We start from the raw sequence: 19264 nt of genomic DNA, 5'->3' as shown, positions 1-19264 counted from the left end.
AAATTTTGCCTTTTCAATTTAGATTTCATTTTTATAGTCATCTGTTACTGACTGTAAAGACTGCTATTAACTACACATTAAAATTAGAATGATTCATTATTTACCTTCTTGATGGTTAAAACAAGTATACCTTCTTTCCTTCTACTTTTAGGTCATGAGATCGTCTGTGTGAGCGGTCTGTCATTGAATTGGAGTTTTTTAAAGCTGACATACAGCTGGGACTTATCTCCTATAAGTGGACTACAAATTCTTCTCTTACAACAACTACGTAAAGAGACAAAATAGCAAAGATCTGTCCTCCGACAAGTATGACCGCCACCCCTCATGGACATCCTGGAGGAGGGAGTGACAGCCATGGCCAGGCTCCTGATGGGCAGTCTCAGCCCCCCTTTCAACAGAATCAGGTAGGATGTTTAGGCTACATTGTTCTGGGCACTATGGAAAGCTAAGCAGTGCCATCTGTACTGAATAATTTGTAAAGAAATCGTAAAAGCTATTATTTTAAATTAAACTTTAAGAAAAGTTGCTGATATTTAGTAATAGGAATGCTATTATATATGCTTTAGAATATACTTATATATTTTTTTGTATGTAAGGCCCTGTGTATATCTAAGGGCAAAGGCATTAACTAAGTCAGTCATTTTACCCTTTAGTGATAAGTGTAGGCTCTAAGCAGTTGTTGTTCAAACCCCATCTTTGAACCACGTTAACCTTATAGTGCAGTTAAGTAATGTTTCCAATCCTTCATTTTCCTTCTTTGAAATGAGAGTAAATGAAGTAATGTTTATTGAAAGCTTGACATACTTTAATATCAAAGGTTTGTGCTGGTCTACATTCAAAGAATTGTCTTTTGTCTGGAAATAATTTGTCATAAGTGGAAAAGTATTTGTAAAAGTCTAAACATTTTTTCATTTTTTATTTCTGATGTTGGTAATTGTATTTCCTTTCTCTTGCCTAGTTTTACTGCCTTTCATTAAACTGTAAAGTAAAATTTTGCAAAGCATTGGGTTTTGTTTTTTGCCCCATTTGTATATATTGTTATTTTCATTTGTTCATCTTGTTTTCTTTGGGTTTACTTTACTGGTCCTTTTCTGATTTCTTAATATGGAAATTTATATAGTTACTGTCAACTTGTCTTTCAGTTCTTCTGTTTTCTGAAACATGCCGTTCTTAGACTATAAATTTTCTGAAACTCATTCCCATGATTTTAGATGTATTGACACCTACTGTAATTCACTAAGCATGTTTTAAGATTTTTTGTGGTGGTTTGATGTGAGAATAGTTTTAGAAACATGCTGCTTCATTTTCAAGTATTTAGAGGTTTTCTCATTAACTTCTCGTTATTTTTTGTAGCTTGATTCCTCTGTGTGTAGAGAGTATGTTCTCAATGATGTCACTGCTTGGGGGGTTTATTGAGGCTTTGTGTGTTCCCTGGCATGTGGTCCATTTCAATTCTATGAGTACTTCACAAGTACTGTTAATGCTATACTCTATGCTTTAGTGTTCATTACACACGTCCATTACTTCCAGTTTGCTCATTATGCTCTTTCGATGTTCTGTATAGCCTTTTCTTTGTTGTTTTGTTGGTCAGCTGGTTTTCCTACGAGTTGAGAAGTCTGTTAATTTCTACCTGGGATTATGCCATTTTACCTTTTTTTTGCTCTGTCAATTTCATCTAGAAATATATGCTAGATATAGTTTGAGCTTGTAAGATGCATACAGTGATTTTTCCTACTCCTAAGTGAACAATTTGTACAAAATAACAAAAGCAGTGGTTATAGTATCGCATATACATAAAAGCTGGTTATAGTTTACAGGTAAATGAAAGAAGTGACAGGAATGATAGAAAGGAGCAAAGGAAGGAAGTTTGGAATAATTTGTTGTTATATGCTACCCATGAAGCTGTGTAGTGTGTATGTATACATACATAGATGCCTTTGGAACCATATATATATTTCTCTCTCTATATATTTATTTAGTATGTATTTTATATATATATAAAACATATATCATATATTTTACTGAAATAAAGTTGATACATAACCTCATATTTGTTTCAGGTATACAACACAGTAGTTCAGGTACCCACATATTAAATCCTAACTGCACTAAGTGTGGTTACTATGTGTCAACACAGAAAGTTGTTACAGAATCACTGACTACATTCTCCATGCTGCACTTCCACCCGTGACCAACTTATATTATGATTGAGTATTATCCCCCTCATTTTCCCACTCACCTGCCCCAACCCCTACCCCATGGTAATCTCAAATCACTTCTTAGTGTCTATAAATCTACTGTTCTTTTTTTGTCTTAAGAATTCACAAATAAGTAAAATCATACATCTAATGCTTTTCCTTTCTGGATAAAAGTTCAAGTCCTGACCTACATAATTTTTCTTATATCTGAAGAACTTTTTTTTGCAAGGCAGATCTACTGACAAAAAAATTACCTCAATTTTTGCTTGTGTATAGTATATAATACACTTCCCTTTGAAGTATAAGTTTTCAGGATAGGGAATTCTGAATTGGTTGTGATTTTCTCTCAGCCCTGTTGCATTTTCTTGTTTGTGTGGTTTCTGAGGAAAAGTCTGCTATAATTGCTACCCTTGCTTCTTGATAGGTCCTGTGCTTTTATCCCACTTCCCTGCAGTTTGAATATGATGCCTAAATGTCGTTTTTTGACATCTACCTTGCTTGGTGTTCTGTAAGCTTCCTGGAACTGTGCTTTGGTGTCTGCCATTAATTTGGGAGGAATTCTCAGTTCTATCTACTTCCAGTATTGTCTCTTCTTCTCTTTGCATCCTGACCATATGTTTTATAGTTGGCCTAGAGTTCTTGGGCATTTAAAAAAAATTAAGTATCATTGCTACACAACCTTGTGCTCAGGTTTCACATGAGGAACATTGTGGTTACTACATTCCCCGTATTATCAAGTCTCCAGCACATACCCCACTAGAGTCACTGTTCCATCAGGGTAGTAAGATGCTGTAAGTAGAGGCACTATGTGTTTTCTCTGTGCTATACTACCTTCTCCGTGCCACCCCTATTTATGTGTGCTAATCATAATGCCCCTTAATCCCCATATGCATCCCTCCCCACCCGCCCTCCCGAGCCCCTTTCCCTTTGATAAATGTTAGTCCATTCTTTGGTTCTGTGAGTCTGCCGCTGTTTTGTTTCTTCAGTTTTTGCTTTGTTCTTATGCTCCACAGATAAGTGAAATGATTTTGTACTGGTCTTTCTCCACCTAGTTTATTTCACTGAGCTGAGCATAATACCCTGTAGCTCCATCCATGATGCTGCAAATGGTAGGATTTGTTTTCTTCTTAACGGCTGAAAAATATTCCATCGTGTATATGTATCCATTCCCTCTACTGATGGACACTTAGGTTGCATCTTTATCTTGGCTTTTGTCAATAGTGCTGCAATAAATATAGGGGTGCACATGTCTTTTTGAATCTGCAAAGTTGTTTTCTTTGGGTAAATTCCTAGCAGTGGACTTCCTAGGTCAACTGGTATTTCTATTTTTAGTTTTTTGAGGAACGTCCATACTACTTACCACCATGTTTCAACTAATTTACATTCCCACCAGCAGTGTGGGAGGGTTCACCTTTCCCCACATCCTCACCAGGATTTGTGGTTGTCTGTCTTTTGGATGTTGGCCATCCTAACTGGTGTAAGGTGATCGCTCATTGTGTTTTGAATTTGCGTATCTCTGATGATTAGCAATGTGGACCATCTCTTCATGTGCCTGTTGGCCATCTGAATCTCCTCTTTGGAGAATTGTCTGTTCATATCCTCCACCCATCTTTTAATTGGTCTATTTGCTTTTTGGGTGTTGACGTGTGTGAGTTCTTTACATATTTTGGATGGTAACCTTACCTTGTCAGATAGGTCATTTATGAATATATTCTCCGATGCTGTAGGATGCCTTTTTGTTCTGTTGGTGGTGTCCTTTCCTGTATAGAAGCTTTTCAGCTTGATTTAGTGTCACTTATTCATTTTTGCTTTTGTTTCCCGTGCCCGGGGAGATACGTTCATGAAGAAGTTGCTCATGTTTATATAGATTTTTGCCTATGTTTGTTTCTAAGAGGTTTATGGTTTCATGGCTTACATTCAGGTGTTTGATCCATTCTGAATTTACTTCTGTGTATGGGGTTAGACAATGATCCAATTAGTTGTCTTACATTTAGCTGTCCATTTTTGCCAACACCAGCTGTGCCAACACCAGCTGTTGAAGAGGCCGTCATTTCCCCATTGTATGTCCATGGCTCCTTTATCGTATAGTAGTTGACCATACATGTTTGAGTTAATAGCTGGACTCTCTGTTCTGTTCCACTGGTCTGCTCTTATGCCAGTACCACTTTGTCTTGTGTACTGTGGCTTTGTAGTAGAGCGTGAAGTTGGAAAGCAAGATCTCCCACACTCATTCTTCCTTTGCAGGATTGCTTTGGTTAGGTTTATTCCTAGGTATTTTAATATTTTGATGTAATTGTGAATAGAATTGTTTTCCTGATTTCTTCTGGTGGTTTGTCATTAGAGCATAGGAAAGCAGCAGGTTTCTGTGTATTAGTTTTGTATCCTGCAACTTTGCTGAATTCAGATATTAGTTGTAGTTTTGGAGTGGAGCCTTAAGGGTTTTTTATGTATAATATGTCGTCTGCAAATAGTGACAGTTTGACTTCTTCTTTACCCATCTGGATGCGTTTTATTTCTTTGTTTTATCTGATTGCTGTGGCTAGGACCTCCCAGTACGACGTTGAATAGCAGTGGGGAGAGTGGGCTTCCCTGTCTTGTTCCCGATCTTAGAGGAAATCATTCAGCTTCTCGCTGTTAAGTACAGTGTTGGCTGTGGGCTTGTCATATATGGCGTCTGTTATGTTGAGGTACTTGGCCTCTATATCCATTTTGTTGTGAATATTTATTATGAGTGAATCAGTGTCTGGAGATGTTTATGTGGATTTGTCCTTTTTGTTAATGTGGTGAATGATGTTGATAGATTTGCAATGTTGTACCATCCTTGCATCCCTGAGATGAATCCCACTAGATCATGGTGTACGATCCTCTTGATGTATTTTTGAATTTGGATTGCTAATATTTTGGGGAGTATTTTTGAATCTATATTCATCATGGCTATTGGTCTGTAATTTTCTTTTATGGTCGGGTCTTTGCCTGGTTTTGGTGTTTGAGTGATGCTGGCTGACTTCATAGAATGAGTTTGGAAGTAGTGCGTCCCTCTTCTATTTTTTGGAAAACTTTGTGGAGAATGGGTATTATGTCTTCTCCATGTGTCTGATAAAATTCACGGGTAAATCCATCTGGCCCGGGTGTTTTGTTGTTGAGTCGTTTTTTGATTACCAATTCAATTTCTTTGCTGTTAATTGGTCTGTTTAGATGATCTGTTTCTTCCTTGGTCAGTCTTGGAAGGTTGTACTTTTCCAGGATGTTGTCCATTTCTTCCAGTTTCTCCAGCTTGTTATCATATAGATTTTCATTGTATTGTCTAATAATTTTTTGTATTTCTGGGGGGTCCGTCATGACTTTTCCATTCTCGTTTATGATTCTGTTGATGTGTATAGATTCTCTTTTTATCTTAATAAGTCTGGCTAGGGGTTTTTCTATTTTGTTTATTTTCTAAAGGAACCAGCTCTTGCTTTCATTTATTTTTTCTATTGTTTTATTCCCTCTATTTTATTTATTTCTTCTCTGATCTTTTCTGTGTACCTCCTTCTGCTGACTTTCGGCCTCATTCGTTCTTCTTTTTCCAATTTCAGTAATTGTTCCTTTAGACTATTCATTTGGGATTGTTCTTCCTGCTTTAAATAGGCCTGGTTTACTATATACTTTCCTCTTAATACTGCCTTCACTTTGTCTCTCAGAAGTTGGGGCTTTGTGCTGTGTTTGCCATTTGTCTCCATGTATTGCTTGATCTGTTTTAATTTGGTCGTTAATCCATTAATTATTTAGAAGCATGTTGTCATGCGTCCATGTGTGTTTGTTTTCTTTTTAAGGTTTATTTCTGGTCTTAGCTATAGCTTTGTCATCTGAGAAGTTGGCTGGTAGAATTTCAATCTTTAGGAATTTACTGAGGCTCTTTTTGTGGCCTAGTATGTAGTCTATTCTGGAAAATGTTCCATGTGCACTTGAGAAGAATGTGTATCCTGCTGCTTTTGGGTGTACTGTTCTGCAGATGTCTGTTAGGTCTGTCTGTTCTAGTGTGTTGTTCAGTGCCTGTGTGTCGTTAACGCATTTTCTGTCTTGTAGATCTGCCCTTTGAAGAGAGTGGTGTGTTGAAGTCTCCTAGATTGAGTGCATTGCATTCTGTTTCCTCCTTAAGTTCTGTTACTGTTTGTTTCCTCTATGTCGGCTCTCTGGTATTGGGTGCATATATATTTGTAATGGTTGTATCCTGTTGTTAGACTGACCCCTTTTTTCATTATGAAATGTGCTTCTTTGTCTCTTGTTACTTTCTTTGTTTTGAAATCTATTTTGTCTTTTACAAGTACTGCATCACCAGCTTTTCTCTCCGTGTTGTTTGCATGAAGTATCTTTTTCCATCCCTTCACTTTCTGTCCATGTATGTGTTTGGTTTTGAGGTGAGTCTCTTTGAGCGGCATATAGATGGGTGTTGCTATTTTATGCATTCTGTTATTGCTCTGTGTCTTTTGATTGGTCCGTCCAGTCCATTTACCTTTAGGGTCATTATCCAAAAATATGTTCTTACTGCCATTGCAGGCCTTCTATGTGTGGTTAGCCAGTGTTCAAGTGTATCTTCTTTACTATCTAACCGTCTAACTTAACTCACTTATTAAGCTATTGTAAACACAGTGTAATGATTCCTTAATCGATCTCTCCCTTCTTATTGTTCCTTCTCCATTCTTTATATGTTAGGTGTTTTAATCTGTACTCTTCTGTGTTTCCTTTAACTGCTTTTGTGAGGAGTTGATTTTATTTTTTTCCTGTAGTTAGTATTTGGTTGGTCTAATTTTTCGTGTGATTTTATTTTCTCTGGTGACATCTGTTTAGCTTTATGAGTGCTTCCATCTAGAGCATTGCCTTTAAAATGTCCTGTAAAGGTGGTTTGTTTGAAGCAAATTCCCTCAACGTTTGCTTGTCTGGGTATTATTTAATCTCTCCTTCATACTTAAATGACAGTCATGCTGGATACAGTATTCTTGGTTCATGGCCCTTCTGTTTCATTGTGTTGCATATACCATGCCATTCCCTTCTGACCTGTAAGGTTTCTGTTGAGAAGTGTGATGATAGCCTGATGGCCTTTTCTCTCTCTGGCTGCCTTTAATACTCTGTCCTTGTCTTTGATCTTTGTCATTTTAATTATGATATGTCTTGTTGTTGTCCTCCTTTTGTCCCTTGTGTTGGGAGTTCTGTGGGCTTCCATGGTCTGAGAGACTATTTCCTCCCCCAGTTTGGTGAAGTTTTCAGCAGTTATTTCTTCAAAGACAGTTTCTATCCCCTTTTCTCTCTCTTCTTCTTCTGGTACCCCTACAATGGGAATATTGTTCCATTTGGATTGGTCACACATTTTTCTTAATAGTTTTTCATTTCTGGAGATCCTTTTATCTCATTCTGCCTCAGCTTCTCTGTATTCCTGTTCCCTGATTTCTATTCCTTTAGCAGTCTCTGCACCTCATCCAGTCTGCTCTTCAGTCATTCCAGGGATTGTTTCATTTCTGTAATCTCCCTCCGGACTTCATCCCTTAGCTGTTGCATATTTCTCTGCAGGTCCATCAGTACGGTTATCACCTTTATTTTGAATTCTTTTTCAGGAATATTGGTGATACATATCTCCCCAGGCCCTCTCTCAGTGGTTGTCTGGGTGATTCTTGACTGTACCAGATTCTTCCTCCTTTTCATGGTGCTAGGGTTAGTCGTAGGCTGGTAGCGCATATGTCAGGTGGGGGAACAGAGTCCGTTCCTGCTTGCTGTTCGCCTTGCCCTTCTGCATTGACTGTGTAGGTTACCCGCACACTGGGAGCAGCCTCTCGGTTAATGTCCTTCACGACTCCTTGTGGGGCAGCCCTCGGGATAGCCCAGAGCCCTGTGGGAGTCGCAGGTGTACTGGGTGTGCTCTCCTGCACAATCGGCACCCCTTCGTGCTTTCTGAACCTTGTTCTCGTTTGCTCTGTGTGTGCCGGGTAGGTGCACACTGGCGGCAGCCTCTTTCTGTGGCTCGGTTAACTGCGTGCTGGGAGGAGAATCTGGGCTCTTGCTGTGGGTGGGACTGCTCTCAGCCTGCTCAGCTGCTGTGTTTGGGCACCGCCAGCTGGGGAGAACAAATGGCAGGCTGCTTATTGCCATGAGGGGCTTCAGAGCTGCATTGCCACCAAGGGGGTTAGGGCATATGAAGGTCCTTAGGATTCCCAGCCTGCTGGGCTTAGTGTGCCAGTATGCTTCCGTCCAGAGGTTAAGCCCTTCTCCCTTTAAGACTTTCAAAAAGTACTTGCTTTTCTTTTGTCCTAGAGGAGCTGGCTGTGGGGACATGCTCACAGGTTTTATTTTTCCATTTCCCTAATATCCAGCACACCATGCCATGTGTGTCTTTTCTCCCAGTGCGTATTACTAGGGCTGGTTATTTAGCAGTCCTGTGCTTCCACTTCCTCCCCACTGTGACTCCTTTCCTCCTGCCAGTGAGCTGGACTCGGGGAGTGCTCAGGTCCTGCCGGGTTGTGGCTTTGTAGCTTACCTTTTCGTGAGATGCTGAGTTCTTACACATGTAGATGTTGTCTGCCTGTTGTACTATGTCTTCTGGTCTCTCTTTTAGGCATAGTTGTATTTGTTCTATTTTCAAATATATACATGGTTTTGGGAGGAGATTTCCATTGCCCTTCTCAAGCCTCCATGTTGGCTCATCCGTTCCCTGTTTTCTTTTGAATACTGATGTGTGGGGTTTATCTGTCCTCTTGATTTCATTTTTTTTTGAACTCTTGGATTATGAAATAGTTGTTTCTTTACCTTTGTACTCTTTAGGTATATATTTGTTAATGCTTGTAGTTATTACTTTAGGAATGATAACATGTTTTATGTAACCTATTAAGCAAGTTTTGTCACTTAACAATAAAGTAACTTAGGTTGTTACTGTGTGATATAACAATTACTTCACAGTTACTGTTCAATAAGAATGTAGGAGTGACTTTTGAGTGGTTCAGGCAGAGTGTCTCTTATGTTGTGTTTAGCATGTCAGCCACGGTTACAGTACTCCGATGGCTTGACTCTGGCGTTGGGGAATACATTTCCACAATTGCTCACTCACATAGCAGGAATGTCACTTCCTCACCACATGGGCCCGTGAGTAGGGTTTCTTTAGAATCTCTCAGGCATGGAACTCCATTTCTTCCAGAAAGATTTCTCTAAGGAGAAAGAAGGCATGGTTATTCTTACGGTTTAGCCTCAGAAATTCATGCATCATTTCCAAAGTTTTGTGTAAATATTTGTGGTTAAGAAGTTTCATTGCCTGTCAACAATGATTCAGTTTTAAAAAGGTTCATTACAGCTTTTATTTGTACTAAACATTGTAAAAACTAATGTTCTCTAATTTCAACTTACTTAAATTCATGCAGTATGATTAGGCCATTATTTTTTAGAAGATTCTTAAATCACAAGTATAAAAATGTGAAAAAATAATCACAGATTGGCCAAAATCTTAAGTATTCTGATCCCACCTTATTAAATATTTACAGCTACATACAGACAGTTATAGATTTGTAATATTTTCACTTAACTGTGTTGGTATCTGAATCGAGAAACGTACATATGTTATAGACTTAAGTCCGGAATATTTAATTTTTAAGATATTATCATCTGATTCCTCCAATGAGAATTCCTCAGCAACTCCTCCAGATGAACAGGGTCAAGGTGATGCTCCACCACAGCATGAAGATAAAGAACCTGCATTTCCACATACTGACCTGGCAGAGTTGGATGACATGATCAACAGGTAAATTTGACGGGAAGAACAAACTACGACCAGCATTTTAACTGGTACTGGAAGAGAAAAAAGGTGGACTGCAGTGTCAAAATAGTCTTACTGTCCATTAAATAGCCTTAACATTTTAGTCATTACCAAGTACCTCATAATTTATTGGTCTTAGTGCATGCATTTGTATGGGTTTTTAACAACTGGGTAATAATGAATAAAGCTTGAAAATGTTCTTTAATATTTTAGTTGTTATGTTTCTGGCTTAGAAGTACAGACAGGAATTTCCTTTTAAGCATTTATGAAATGTGTTTCTTCTTGATACACATAGATTGCTTGAGTTGCTAGATGACTTTCCTTATATTGTCCATTTTAAACAGCAGAGATATTTCAACAGTTTATTTTTCTTTTATTTTGTCTGGTGGTTGCTGATTTGTTCATAAGAGTTTACTTCTGATTAGAACTGAGTTACAAAAAATTCCTAATGCCAGGAAAATAAAGATGCTTTTTAGTGTAACTGAAAAGAACAAAAAAATGTACCAATTTATATCTAGCAGATGGCTTGTAATAAGTATTTTTTTATCAAAATGATGCGGGTGATAAAGGGATGCAGGCAGATAAGAATTCAGGACCCCAGTCAGTTCAAGGCCTTTTTAAGTTTCAAGAAGCTTCAGGGCCCTTGTAAGTTGCAGAAAGCTCCAGTCCAACTCAGCCAGCCATTCAGAAGTACACTTAGATACATGGACCTCAACTCTAATTGATTTGCCCTGTACTAATAAAGCATCGTACTTTCAGCCAATCAAGAATGAGTTGTAATGTCATTATTTCAATGTTTTGTTTGGTCCAGGGAGGGGGGAAGTTCTCCTCTCAGGAGGCAGTATAAAACCACAGCCACTACAGCACTAACATCATCCTCCCTTGAAGACTGTTCTGAGTAGCAGGAATGTTCTGTTTACTCATTGAAAGAGCTTTGCTCGTTGCTGCTCCATACTCTTTTCCCTGCTGGCTCCATTCTTTGTCTCCTCCAAGATATGTTCCTGGGGAAAACATCATCTCAGCCAGTAACACAAATACAGTATTTGGGATTTCTGCTGTCCTTTAGTAAATAATTAAGGGACAGATGGAAGGAAGTTCTTTCTGGGATAGTGGGTTAATTTCGGGTACATTCCTAGATGCCTGACATTTTCATGAAGCTAGGGAAAATACTGGCTTCTGCGTTGCTTTTTGATCTAGGGGTGTACTTACAAGGCCATAAGTGCTTGGGACTCTAGAAATCATGTAATCTGTAAGAAAAATTGTTAACTGTTCTATAAAGGTGATTTTTGAGGGAGAAATCAGCCATTTGTCTCTCTCTTTTGTGTTTCTGAAGATAATCACAAGAAAAAAGGGTCATTGTGTTGTGCCTTACCAGTAAAACAACCTCAGAGGAACACTTTCTTTCTTACTAACAATGGGTTTACATCTAATTGGTTTTTGATTAGTTTTAGTTGTCTGTGAAAGTTCTTAAATGAAGTCTTCCCTTATTGTTGTATTAAAATTATATGTGGGTTCAATAAATACCTTAGGTTCACGAAGCAGATTTAAGAAGGTTTTTTACTTTTATAGTGAATATATATTATCAGAGATTTTTACATACTTTCCTAGCAAAAGTAATTGTAGTATGTAAGTTGTTTATAGTATTTCATTTTGTGCACAATGAATATGGCATCTTTTCATTTCATAAAAATTCTTATGCCTAGTTGGATGGTTCCAGTTTGGCCCAAAGGGGAATTAGAAGTGCTTTTAGAAGCTGCTATTGATCTTAGTAAGAAAGGTGAGTTTATATTTTACTGTGTGATCCATAATGTATTCAAGTGTGTATACTTCCACATTGTTCTTGATAGCTTTGTTTTTCTCTGTTACCCAATTCTTGTGTCTTCTTAGACTGCACTTTCTCACTAAACTTCCTGGAAGGACTTTATAATATGTAGAGCAAAGACTCATAGAAACCTTTGGACAGCCCTTAATGACACCTGAGTCCTTTAAAATGTTATGCAGAATTTTGTATGTGTATTCATAATCCTACGGATAGGATCTATTGTGTCATTGTATTTTCAAAGGGGTAGTTACTTAAAAGTTAAAAACATTTTTTAAATATAAAAGACTTTGAAAATCTGTTGCATGAAATAGTGTAAGTAGTATACATTCAAGTATATATTTTACAAATTAAAAAATACTATATGACCATATGACTTGACATTATTAACTGTTTTTTTGTACTTAAGTCATTTGTAATTGAGAAAAACTAATTAGCAAAAATTTCAGACAAAGCATTTAAACTTGACATTTGAATGATTGACTGGAAAGTCATGAATCAAAGTGCATGCTAATAGAAACCCCATCTGTTATATTTAAATGGAAATTGGTGTTTCATTAGTATCATTTTTATAATAGACTAACAATTTTGATGTTAAAAACTTTTTTTCTGGAAGAGAGAAAAGTTTTGAAAATGAATTTTTTAGTTTTGTTTTGGGGTTTTGTTCTTGTTTAGCAACCAATAAAGAAAATCTAGTATTACTGCTACCAAGAATGAACTTTTATATTGGAATAGATCATCTTTAAATGACTTGTTCTAATGTTAGGTTCAGCTGAATTCTTGCAAATCACTAATTTTGATAATAGTATTTGGTTAAAGATTTGAAGGCTTAAAGAAAGGGCTGAAGCATTTTCTGGGCCATTTAAAATGAATGGAAGTGGAGTAGCCACAGGTACATGTATTGTCAGTGTCCTTAGTCAGTTTTTAACATCTATCTTTGGTTTCCTGTGAAGTCTGTCTTACTCTTTGGCCAAGGTAATAGTTTTATTTAACAGTAATTATCCTACCATCATCTAAAGAGTGTTTACCTTTTATTTACCTATTAAAATATTTTTTCTGATTATACGTTTCTCAACACTCAAATTTCTTTTGTTAGTTTGAGCATTTATTCCTTAATTGAAGGGTTTAGGTATTTAGCGTGTTCTAGGTCCTAACAGTACAAGATGAACAAACATTAAAATGCTACTTTGCTAGAATTGCATTCAGAATATGCAGAGGATTATTCCCTTATTTATTTATTTTTTTGTAATCATGGTTACTGTGAGGCAGAAGTCCTGGGTTTAAATGACATATCAATAACTATATAAACAAAACCAAAATATACTTTTTTATGCAAATTTGATATTTCCTGGGTATTTTTGAGGAGATAAGAAGGTTTTTTTTTTAGATGAAGACATATGAGTGTACTACTTTCCTTAAATAAGATGAAATTAAAAAGAAGTAAAGATCCTTAGGTGCCAAGTGAAAGGACTTATTTAGGAAAGCAAGACCAGATTCTTTAAAATACTTTAATAATCAGATAATTTACAACAAGATGAATTTTTTAAAGTCACTTATACAAAGCTTTTATTTCAGTGAGTAAAATGCTGTGATATGTTTGATTCTGTGTAGTAATTGTTGTGTTTAAAGTCCAGTATCATGTTTCGAAGCATATCGGTTAATTATTATATTACCGGATTTGACATAGATTCATACAACTCAGTGTTTCTAAAATTCACTGGATATAGTATTACATTTTTCTGAATTCCACATTTTCAGTGTAAATAAATTACCCTTTAGCCCTTTATGATAATGCGTCTTCTTGTTTCAAAATCTACTGTGCTGTATGTGTGTTGGAAACCTGAAACAATTTTTAACAATGTATTATCTTTAATTATACAATTGGTCAGAAAAATGTTGTCTTCACATTAAGTGTATTGTAATTTTTCCATCTTGTCTTAGGTCTTGATGTTAAAAGCGAAGCATGTCAACGTTTTTTCCGAGATGGACTGACAGTATCTTTCACTAAAATCCTTATGGATGAGACAGTGAGTGACTGGAAGTTTGAAGTTCATGTGAGTCTTTTTAATTATGTTGGAGACAAAGAGTTACATGGTGATCCATGTGGATTTGTGTCTGGAAAGCATTACTCTTAAGTCCTTTGATAACGTTTGACAAAATTGAAGGCCTTTGAGAGCTGTATTTTAGAGTGAGCATGAGATTTGAAGTTATGAAACCTCATTTTAATGCTGTCACCTGAATCCCAAGTTCCTGTGACCTTATGCAAAACAGAGTATATCTTCTAATGTATCAGGTTATTGATTGTGGAAGTATGCAGTTTTATGTAGTGGTAAGAAACATTCCCAAGATGGGGAATATAATAGAAGACTTCAGTATAGCTGAGGTACCAAAGGAAATGATTTCATTGCAATGCAGTATGTAAATAAACACAGCATGAATGACAGAGAATCTTGGCAACCTTGTCCTTGTCAGTTTGTAGAAAAGGAAAGTTTTCCTTGGAAAACTAGTACTCCCCAAAGTTTCTGATCTGAATTCAGACTACAGTTTTAATGATAAAAAAAAATCAAAACAGAACTTAAAATGTTCTCAGATTGGTAGTATTTTCAAGTGACGGGCTGTAGAAAATACAAGTACTCTCAAGGAAATTTCTTTGGTCTGGGACAAAAGTAATGCATTGATCCTGTGATACCTTCATATTGCAAAGATTTTGAAAACAAACAAACAAAAGTACTGTGAGAATCATTGAATTTCTGTAATTACTCCAAACCTCTGGTCCTAATTTATAAAGTGGAATTAGTCAAAAGTTACGAAGCAAACTTCCACTTGTTTGTGGACTGCAGCATTAGAAAATGTAAATGGGACCTTTCCTACAAATGACAATGGCATATAAAACCCAACATTTCCGATTTGGTAAGTGATAGACGGTTTTGGACATGATCTGTGACTTTTGAGGTTTGGATGACGTATCTCCCAATTTGGGATAATTGACTACTTTCAATGTTTAAATTTTAGAATGAACTGTCTCCATGGTACAAATTTCAAGAGAAGAGAATGGTGATTTGCATGTGTCCTGTAGACATAAGACTGAAATAGACATCCAGTAAAGTCTGCTTCATTGCAGCCATTCTTAGATAGCTTTTGAAATTAGGTGTAATACAACTGTGAAATAAGTAAATACTTACTTTCAAAGATACATCAGTTTGATCACAATATCTGTGAAATAAATGAAGCAGAATTCAGGCTACCAGGATAGAAACGTGGAGACAGATCATTACTAACAAGAATTGAAATGTTTTTGTTTAGGAAATTGGATTGTTTTTTCTTTCTAACTCACCTTCCTCCCCTTAACGTAACAGAGGTGTATTATTAACAATGCTCATCGCCTAGTGGAACTTTGTGTGACCAAGTTGTCCCAAGACTCGTTTCCACTTCTGGAACTTCTCTCCATGGCCTTAAATCCTCATTGCAAATTCCATGTCTACAACGGTACACGTCTAAGTGAATCAGTTTCCCCAGGTGCTCAGTTGCCTGAAGACGAACTGTTTGCTCATTCCTCAGATCCACGATCACCAAAAGTATGTTGGTTTGTTCTCAGAATTAAATAGTAAAATGACTTTGTCTAAAAACTTTAGTGACATGAACCATCTTTTAACACGATAAGCACATAACGCTGTTTTATGTAGGTTTCTGTTTACAGACACATTATGTAAGTATTGTTCATTCATTAACGATGAACTCCTGGCCACTACCACTGTAACTCCTACCTGAACAAAGATTAGTATGTGTTGATTGGTTGTTGAATATGTTTGTTGGGATCTAACTTTGTATTTCACCTAGACGCAGTGATTCAGTATTTGTTCCTTCTGTGTTTAGAGTGACTTTAGAGAATATAATTACTGCAAATAAGGAGCATCAGTTGTTTGTACATATATATTTAACAGCAGGAAGCGGATTTATTTACAGACTGTAAACAGATTTTTAAATTTTATTCTTTGCTTTCATTACATACTATTGTTATTTTGATTTTTTTATTAGAAACCCTTAGTGCTGATCAAGATCTTAGTCTTGGGTCAAGTAAATAATCTCAGTCTGTTATTAACCCAAAGGATAATTAATTGCATGGAAGCAAGGCTTAAGAAAACGGGAACCAAGGGTACAGACCAAACTAAAAAACGAGCCAGAAGCACTGAGTAGCAGACCAGGCTATGGAAAAGGCTCCTGGTTCTATGTACATTCCTTCTACTGTTTTGCTGGCTTAATTTATCATGCTACTGAAGTTTTAATAGTAAAGTCTATTTTATTTTTATACTCATTTTGGTTAAATATTTTAAACACATGGAAAAATGTAAACCAACAGTAGAAACAGAAAGCAGAACATAACTTTAGTGTGTGTGCATGCTAATGAATACCAAAAACACTGTTCTCTGTGTTTAGAAACCTCTCCTTTCTTTTTCCTTCCTAATATTCTCTGCTTAACACTTCAGTAGTGTGAATAGATTGGGTTAATGCAAGCATCTTTGTCTTAATTCTGATCTTCAAGGGAAAGTTTTCAATTTTTTAATCATTGACTTTGATGTTGGCTGTGGGTTTGTGAGGTGCCCTTAATTGTGTCAAGGTAGATTCTTTTTATTCTTGTTTTTTATTATGTTAGGTTGTTGAATTTTGCCCAGTCCTTTTTCTGCATCAGTTGAGATGATCATATCAAATTTTCTTTCCTTTATTCTGTTAATGTGGTATATTAATTTGATTTTTTTAAATTGAAACCTGGCATCCCAGTGGACATATATCCCACGTACTTGTGTGTATACTTACTTTGCTGATGAGTTTGGTTGCCAGTATATTGTTGAGGGATTTTTACATCAAATATTCAGCATAGATACAGTCTTTAGTTTCCATTTGTCTTTGGTACTAGAGAAATGCCGGCCTCTTAAAGTGAGTTTGGACATGTTCCTTCCTCTTCTGCTTTTGGAAAGATTGAGGATTGGTGTATATGTTCTTTAATATTTTTTAGAACTCTACAATGAAACCATCTGGTACTTGATTTTCTTTTGCTGGTTTTGTTTGCTGATTCAATCGCCTTATTAATTATAGGTCTTTTCAGATTTTCTGTTCCTGATACAGTTTTAGCATAGGTGGGTTGTTCTTGAAATGTGTCAATTTCATCTAGGTTATCCATATGTTGACATAAATTTTTTATAATTATTACTAATATTTCTTATAAATCTATGATGGGTCTTCTCTTTCATTTACAGTTTTAGTTACTTGAGTCTTGCTCTCTTCTCTTTCCTGTAGCTGACCTAAGGGCTTCTCATCTCACAGGTAAATTTTATGAAACAGTTCTTGATTTTACTGATTTTTTTCTCTCTCTGTTGTTTTTCTTTCTCTGTTTTGTTTATCCTTGTTCTAGTGTCTTCTTGCCAAAATACTAGTTTTGAGATTAGTTGGATAGGATAATTTTTTTCTTGCTTCCTAGGAGAAGTTAGGTTGTCAAACTGAAAGCTTTCTTTAAAAATAAAAAATGTTTTAAACTATAAATTTTTCTCTTACAACTGATTCTTCTTTTCACTAGTTGGATGAGTTGTTCTCTATTTATTTTGGGTTTTCCAGGTTTTCTTCTATTAATTGATGTCCAGCTCCATTGTATTGTGATGGGAAAATAGGCTATGATTTAAATCCTTTGAAAAGACTTGTTCCCACACAGTGTTCTGTGTGCCCTTATAAAAGTGTGTGTTCTCCCATTGTTGGGCAAAGTGTTCTGTGTATCTAAGCAAGATTCAGTTGTTCTTTATTATTATATAAAACTATGTTCCTCCCCCCCAAAAAAAACATAGTGCTTTCTTTTTTTCTTTATTGAAGTATCGTTAATATACACTTAATATACGTTAATATACGTTAATATACACTTTCAGATATATACAGCACAGTGATTCAGCAATCCCTACATTATTAAGCCTCTCCCACTCTGTGGTGCAGTTACTATTGGTCAACATAGAAAGATGTTACCGAATCATTGACTATATTGTCCCTGTGACCAGCTTATATTATGATTGAAATTTTCTGTTTGCACTTTATCCCCCACACCCATTGTAACCACCCATTCAAACCCCTTCCCCATGGTAACCACTAGTCACTTTTGAGTTTCTGTGAGTCTACTGCGGTTTTGTTAATTCTCTTCTACTTTATTATTATGATGAAATCGTATGGAATTTGTCTTTCTCCACCTGGCCTTTTCCACTTAACATAATACCCTCTAGGTCTATCCGTGTTGTTGCAAATGGCAGAACTTTTCTTAATGGCTGAATAATATTCCATTGTGTATATTTATGTGCCACATCTTCCTTACCCATTTATGTGTTGGTGGACAGTTTGGTTACTTCCATTTCTTGACTATTGTAAACAATGCCACGATCAACATAGAGGTGACATATCTTCAAATTAGAGATTTTGTTTTCTTTGGGTACTTTCCTACACACGGAATTACTATTTCTAGTGTTTGTTTCTTGAGGAATCCCCATATTGCTTCCCACAACAGTTGTACCACCTGTTGACATTTCCACCAAGAGTGAAGGAGGTTCCCATTTTTCCACATAATCGCCAACACTTGTTACTTCTTGTCTTTTGGAGAGTGCCCGTTCTAATTGGTGTAAGGTGATATCTCATTGTGGTTTTTATTAGCGTTTCCCATATGTTTAGTGATGTGGAGCATCTTTTTCTTGTGCCTGTTGGTGAAGTACCAGCTCGGTTCTTCAACCAGTTTTTTGATCAGGGTATTTGTTTTTTGGTTGTTGAAGCATGTGAATAATGTGTTAGTCCCTTATTGGATGAAACATTTATGAATATAGTCTCTCCGTACTGTAGGTTGCCTTTTCTACTAATGGTGTCCTTTGCTGTATAGAAACTTTTTAGTTTGATATGTTGTCCCATTTATTCATTTTTTCTTTTGTTTCCCTTGCCTGAGGAGGTGTGCTCAGAAAAAAGTTGGTCATGTGTATATTCAAGAGATTTTTACCTATGATTTCTTGTATGAGTGTTATAGTTTCATGACTTATATCCAGGTCTCTGATCCATTTTGAGATTAGTTTTGTGTATGAGTTAGACAGTAATCAGGTTTCATCCTCCTACATGTAGTTCTCCAGTTTTGCCAACACCAGTTGTTGAAGAGGCTGCCATTTCCCTATTATCTATCAAAGGCTCCTTTATCATTTATTTATTGGGCATGTATGTGTGGATTTATATGTGGACTCTCTATTCTGTCCCATTGATCTATGGGTCTGTTCTTGTGCCAGTACCAAATTGTCTTAATTACTGTGGCTTTGTAGTAGAGCTTGAAATTGGGGAGTGTAATCCCTCCCCCCAAATTTATTCTTTCTCCTCAGGATTCTTTTGGCTATTTGGGGTCTTTTGTGGTTCCCTGTGAATTTTAGAACTAGTTTGTTATATTTGTTGAAGAATTCTGTTGGTATTTTGATGGTGATT

At 36.4% G+C, this 19264-nt stretch overlaps 1 protein-coding gene across 3 annotated transcripts in view; it reads left to right on the top strand.

Moving 5' to 3' along the window:
- Nucleotides 1-308: 308 nt before the first annotated feature.
- The window catches only part of LOC130682130 (probable ubiquitin carboxyl-terminal hydrolase FAF-X), a 166398-nt gene continuing 147442 nt past the window's right edge, over nucleotides 309-19264 (top strand). For all 3 annotated transcript variants that reach the window (XM_057496266.1, XM_057496267.1, XM_057496265.1), the window contains exons 1-5: nucleotides 309-404; nucleotides 9809-9954; nucleotides 11667-11746; nucleotides 13730-13842; nucleotides 15145-15363. In XM_057496266.1, the coding sequence (XP_057352249.1) occupies nucleotides 309-404; nucleotides 9809-9954; nucleotides 11667-11746; nucleotides 13730-13842; nucleotides 15145-15363 (654 nt within the window). The remainder of the gene's footprint in view (nucleotides 405-9808; nucleotides 9955-11666; nucleotides 11747-13729; nucleotides 13843-15144; nucleotides 15364-19264) is intronic.

Source organism: Manis pentadactyla, chromosome Y (genome assembly GCF_030020395.1).
Source record: "Manis pentadactyla isolate mManPen7 chromosome Y, mManPen7.hap1, whole genome shotgun sequence".
Classification (NCBI taxonomy): domain Eukaryota; kingdom Metazoa; phylum Chordata; class Mammalia; order Pholidota; family Manidae; genus Manis; species Manis pentadactyla.
This window is presented reverse-complemented; position numbering and strand designations above follow the sequence as displayed.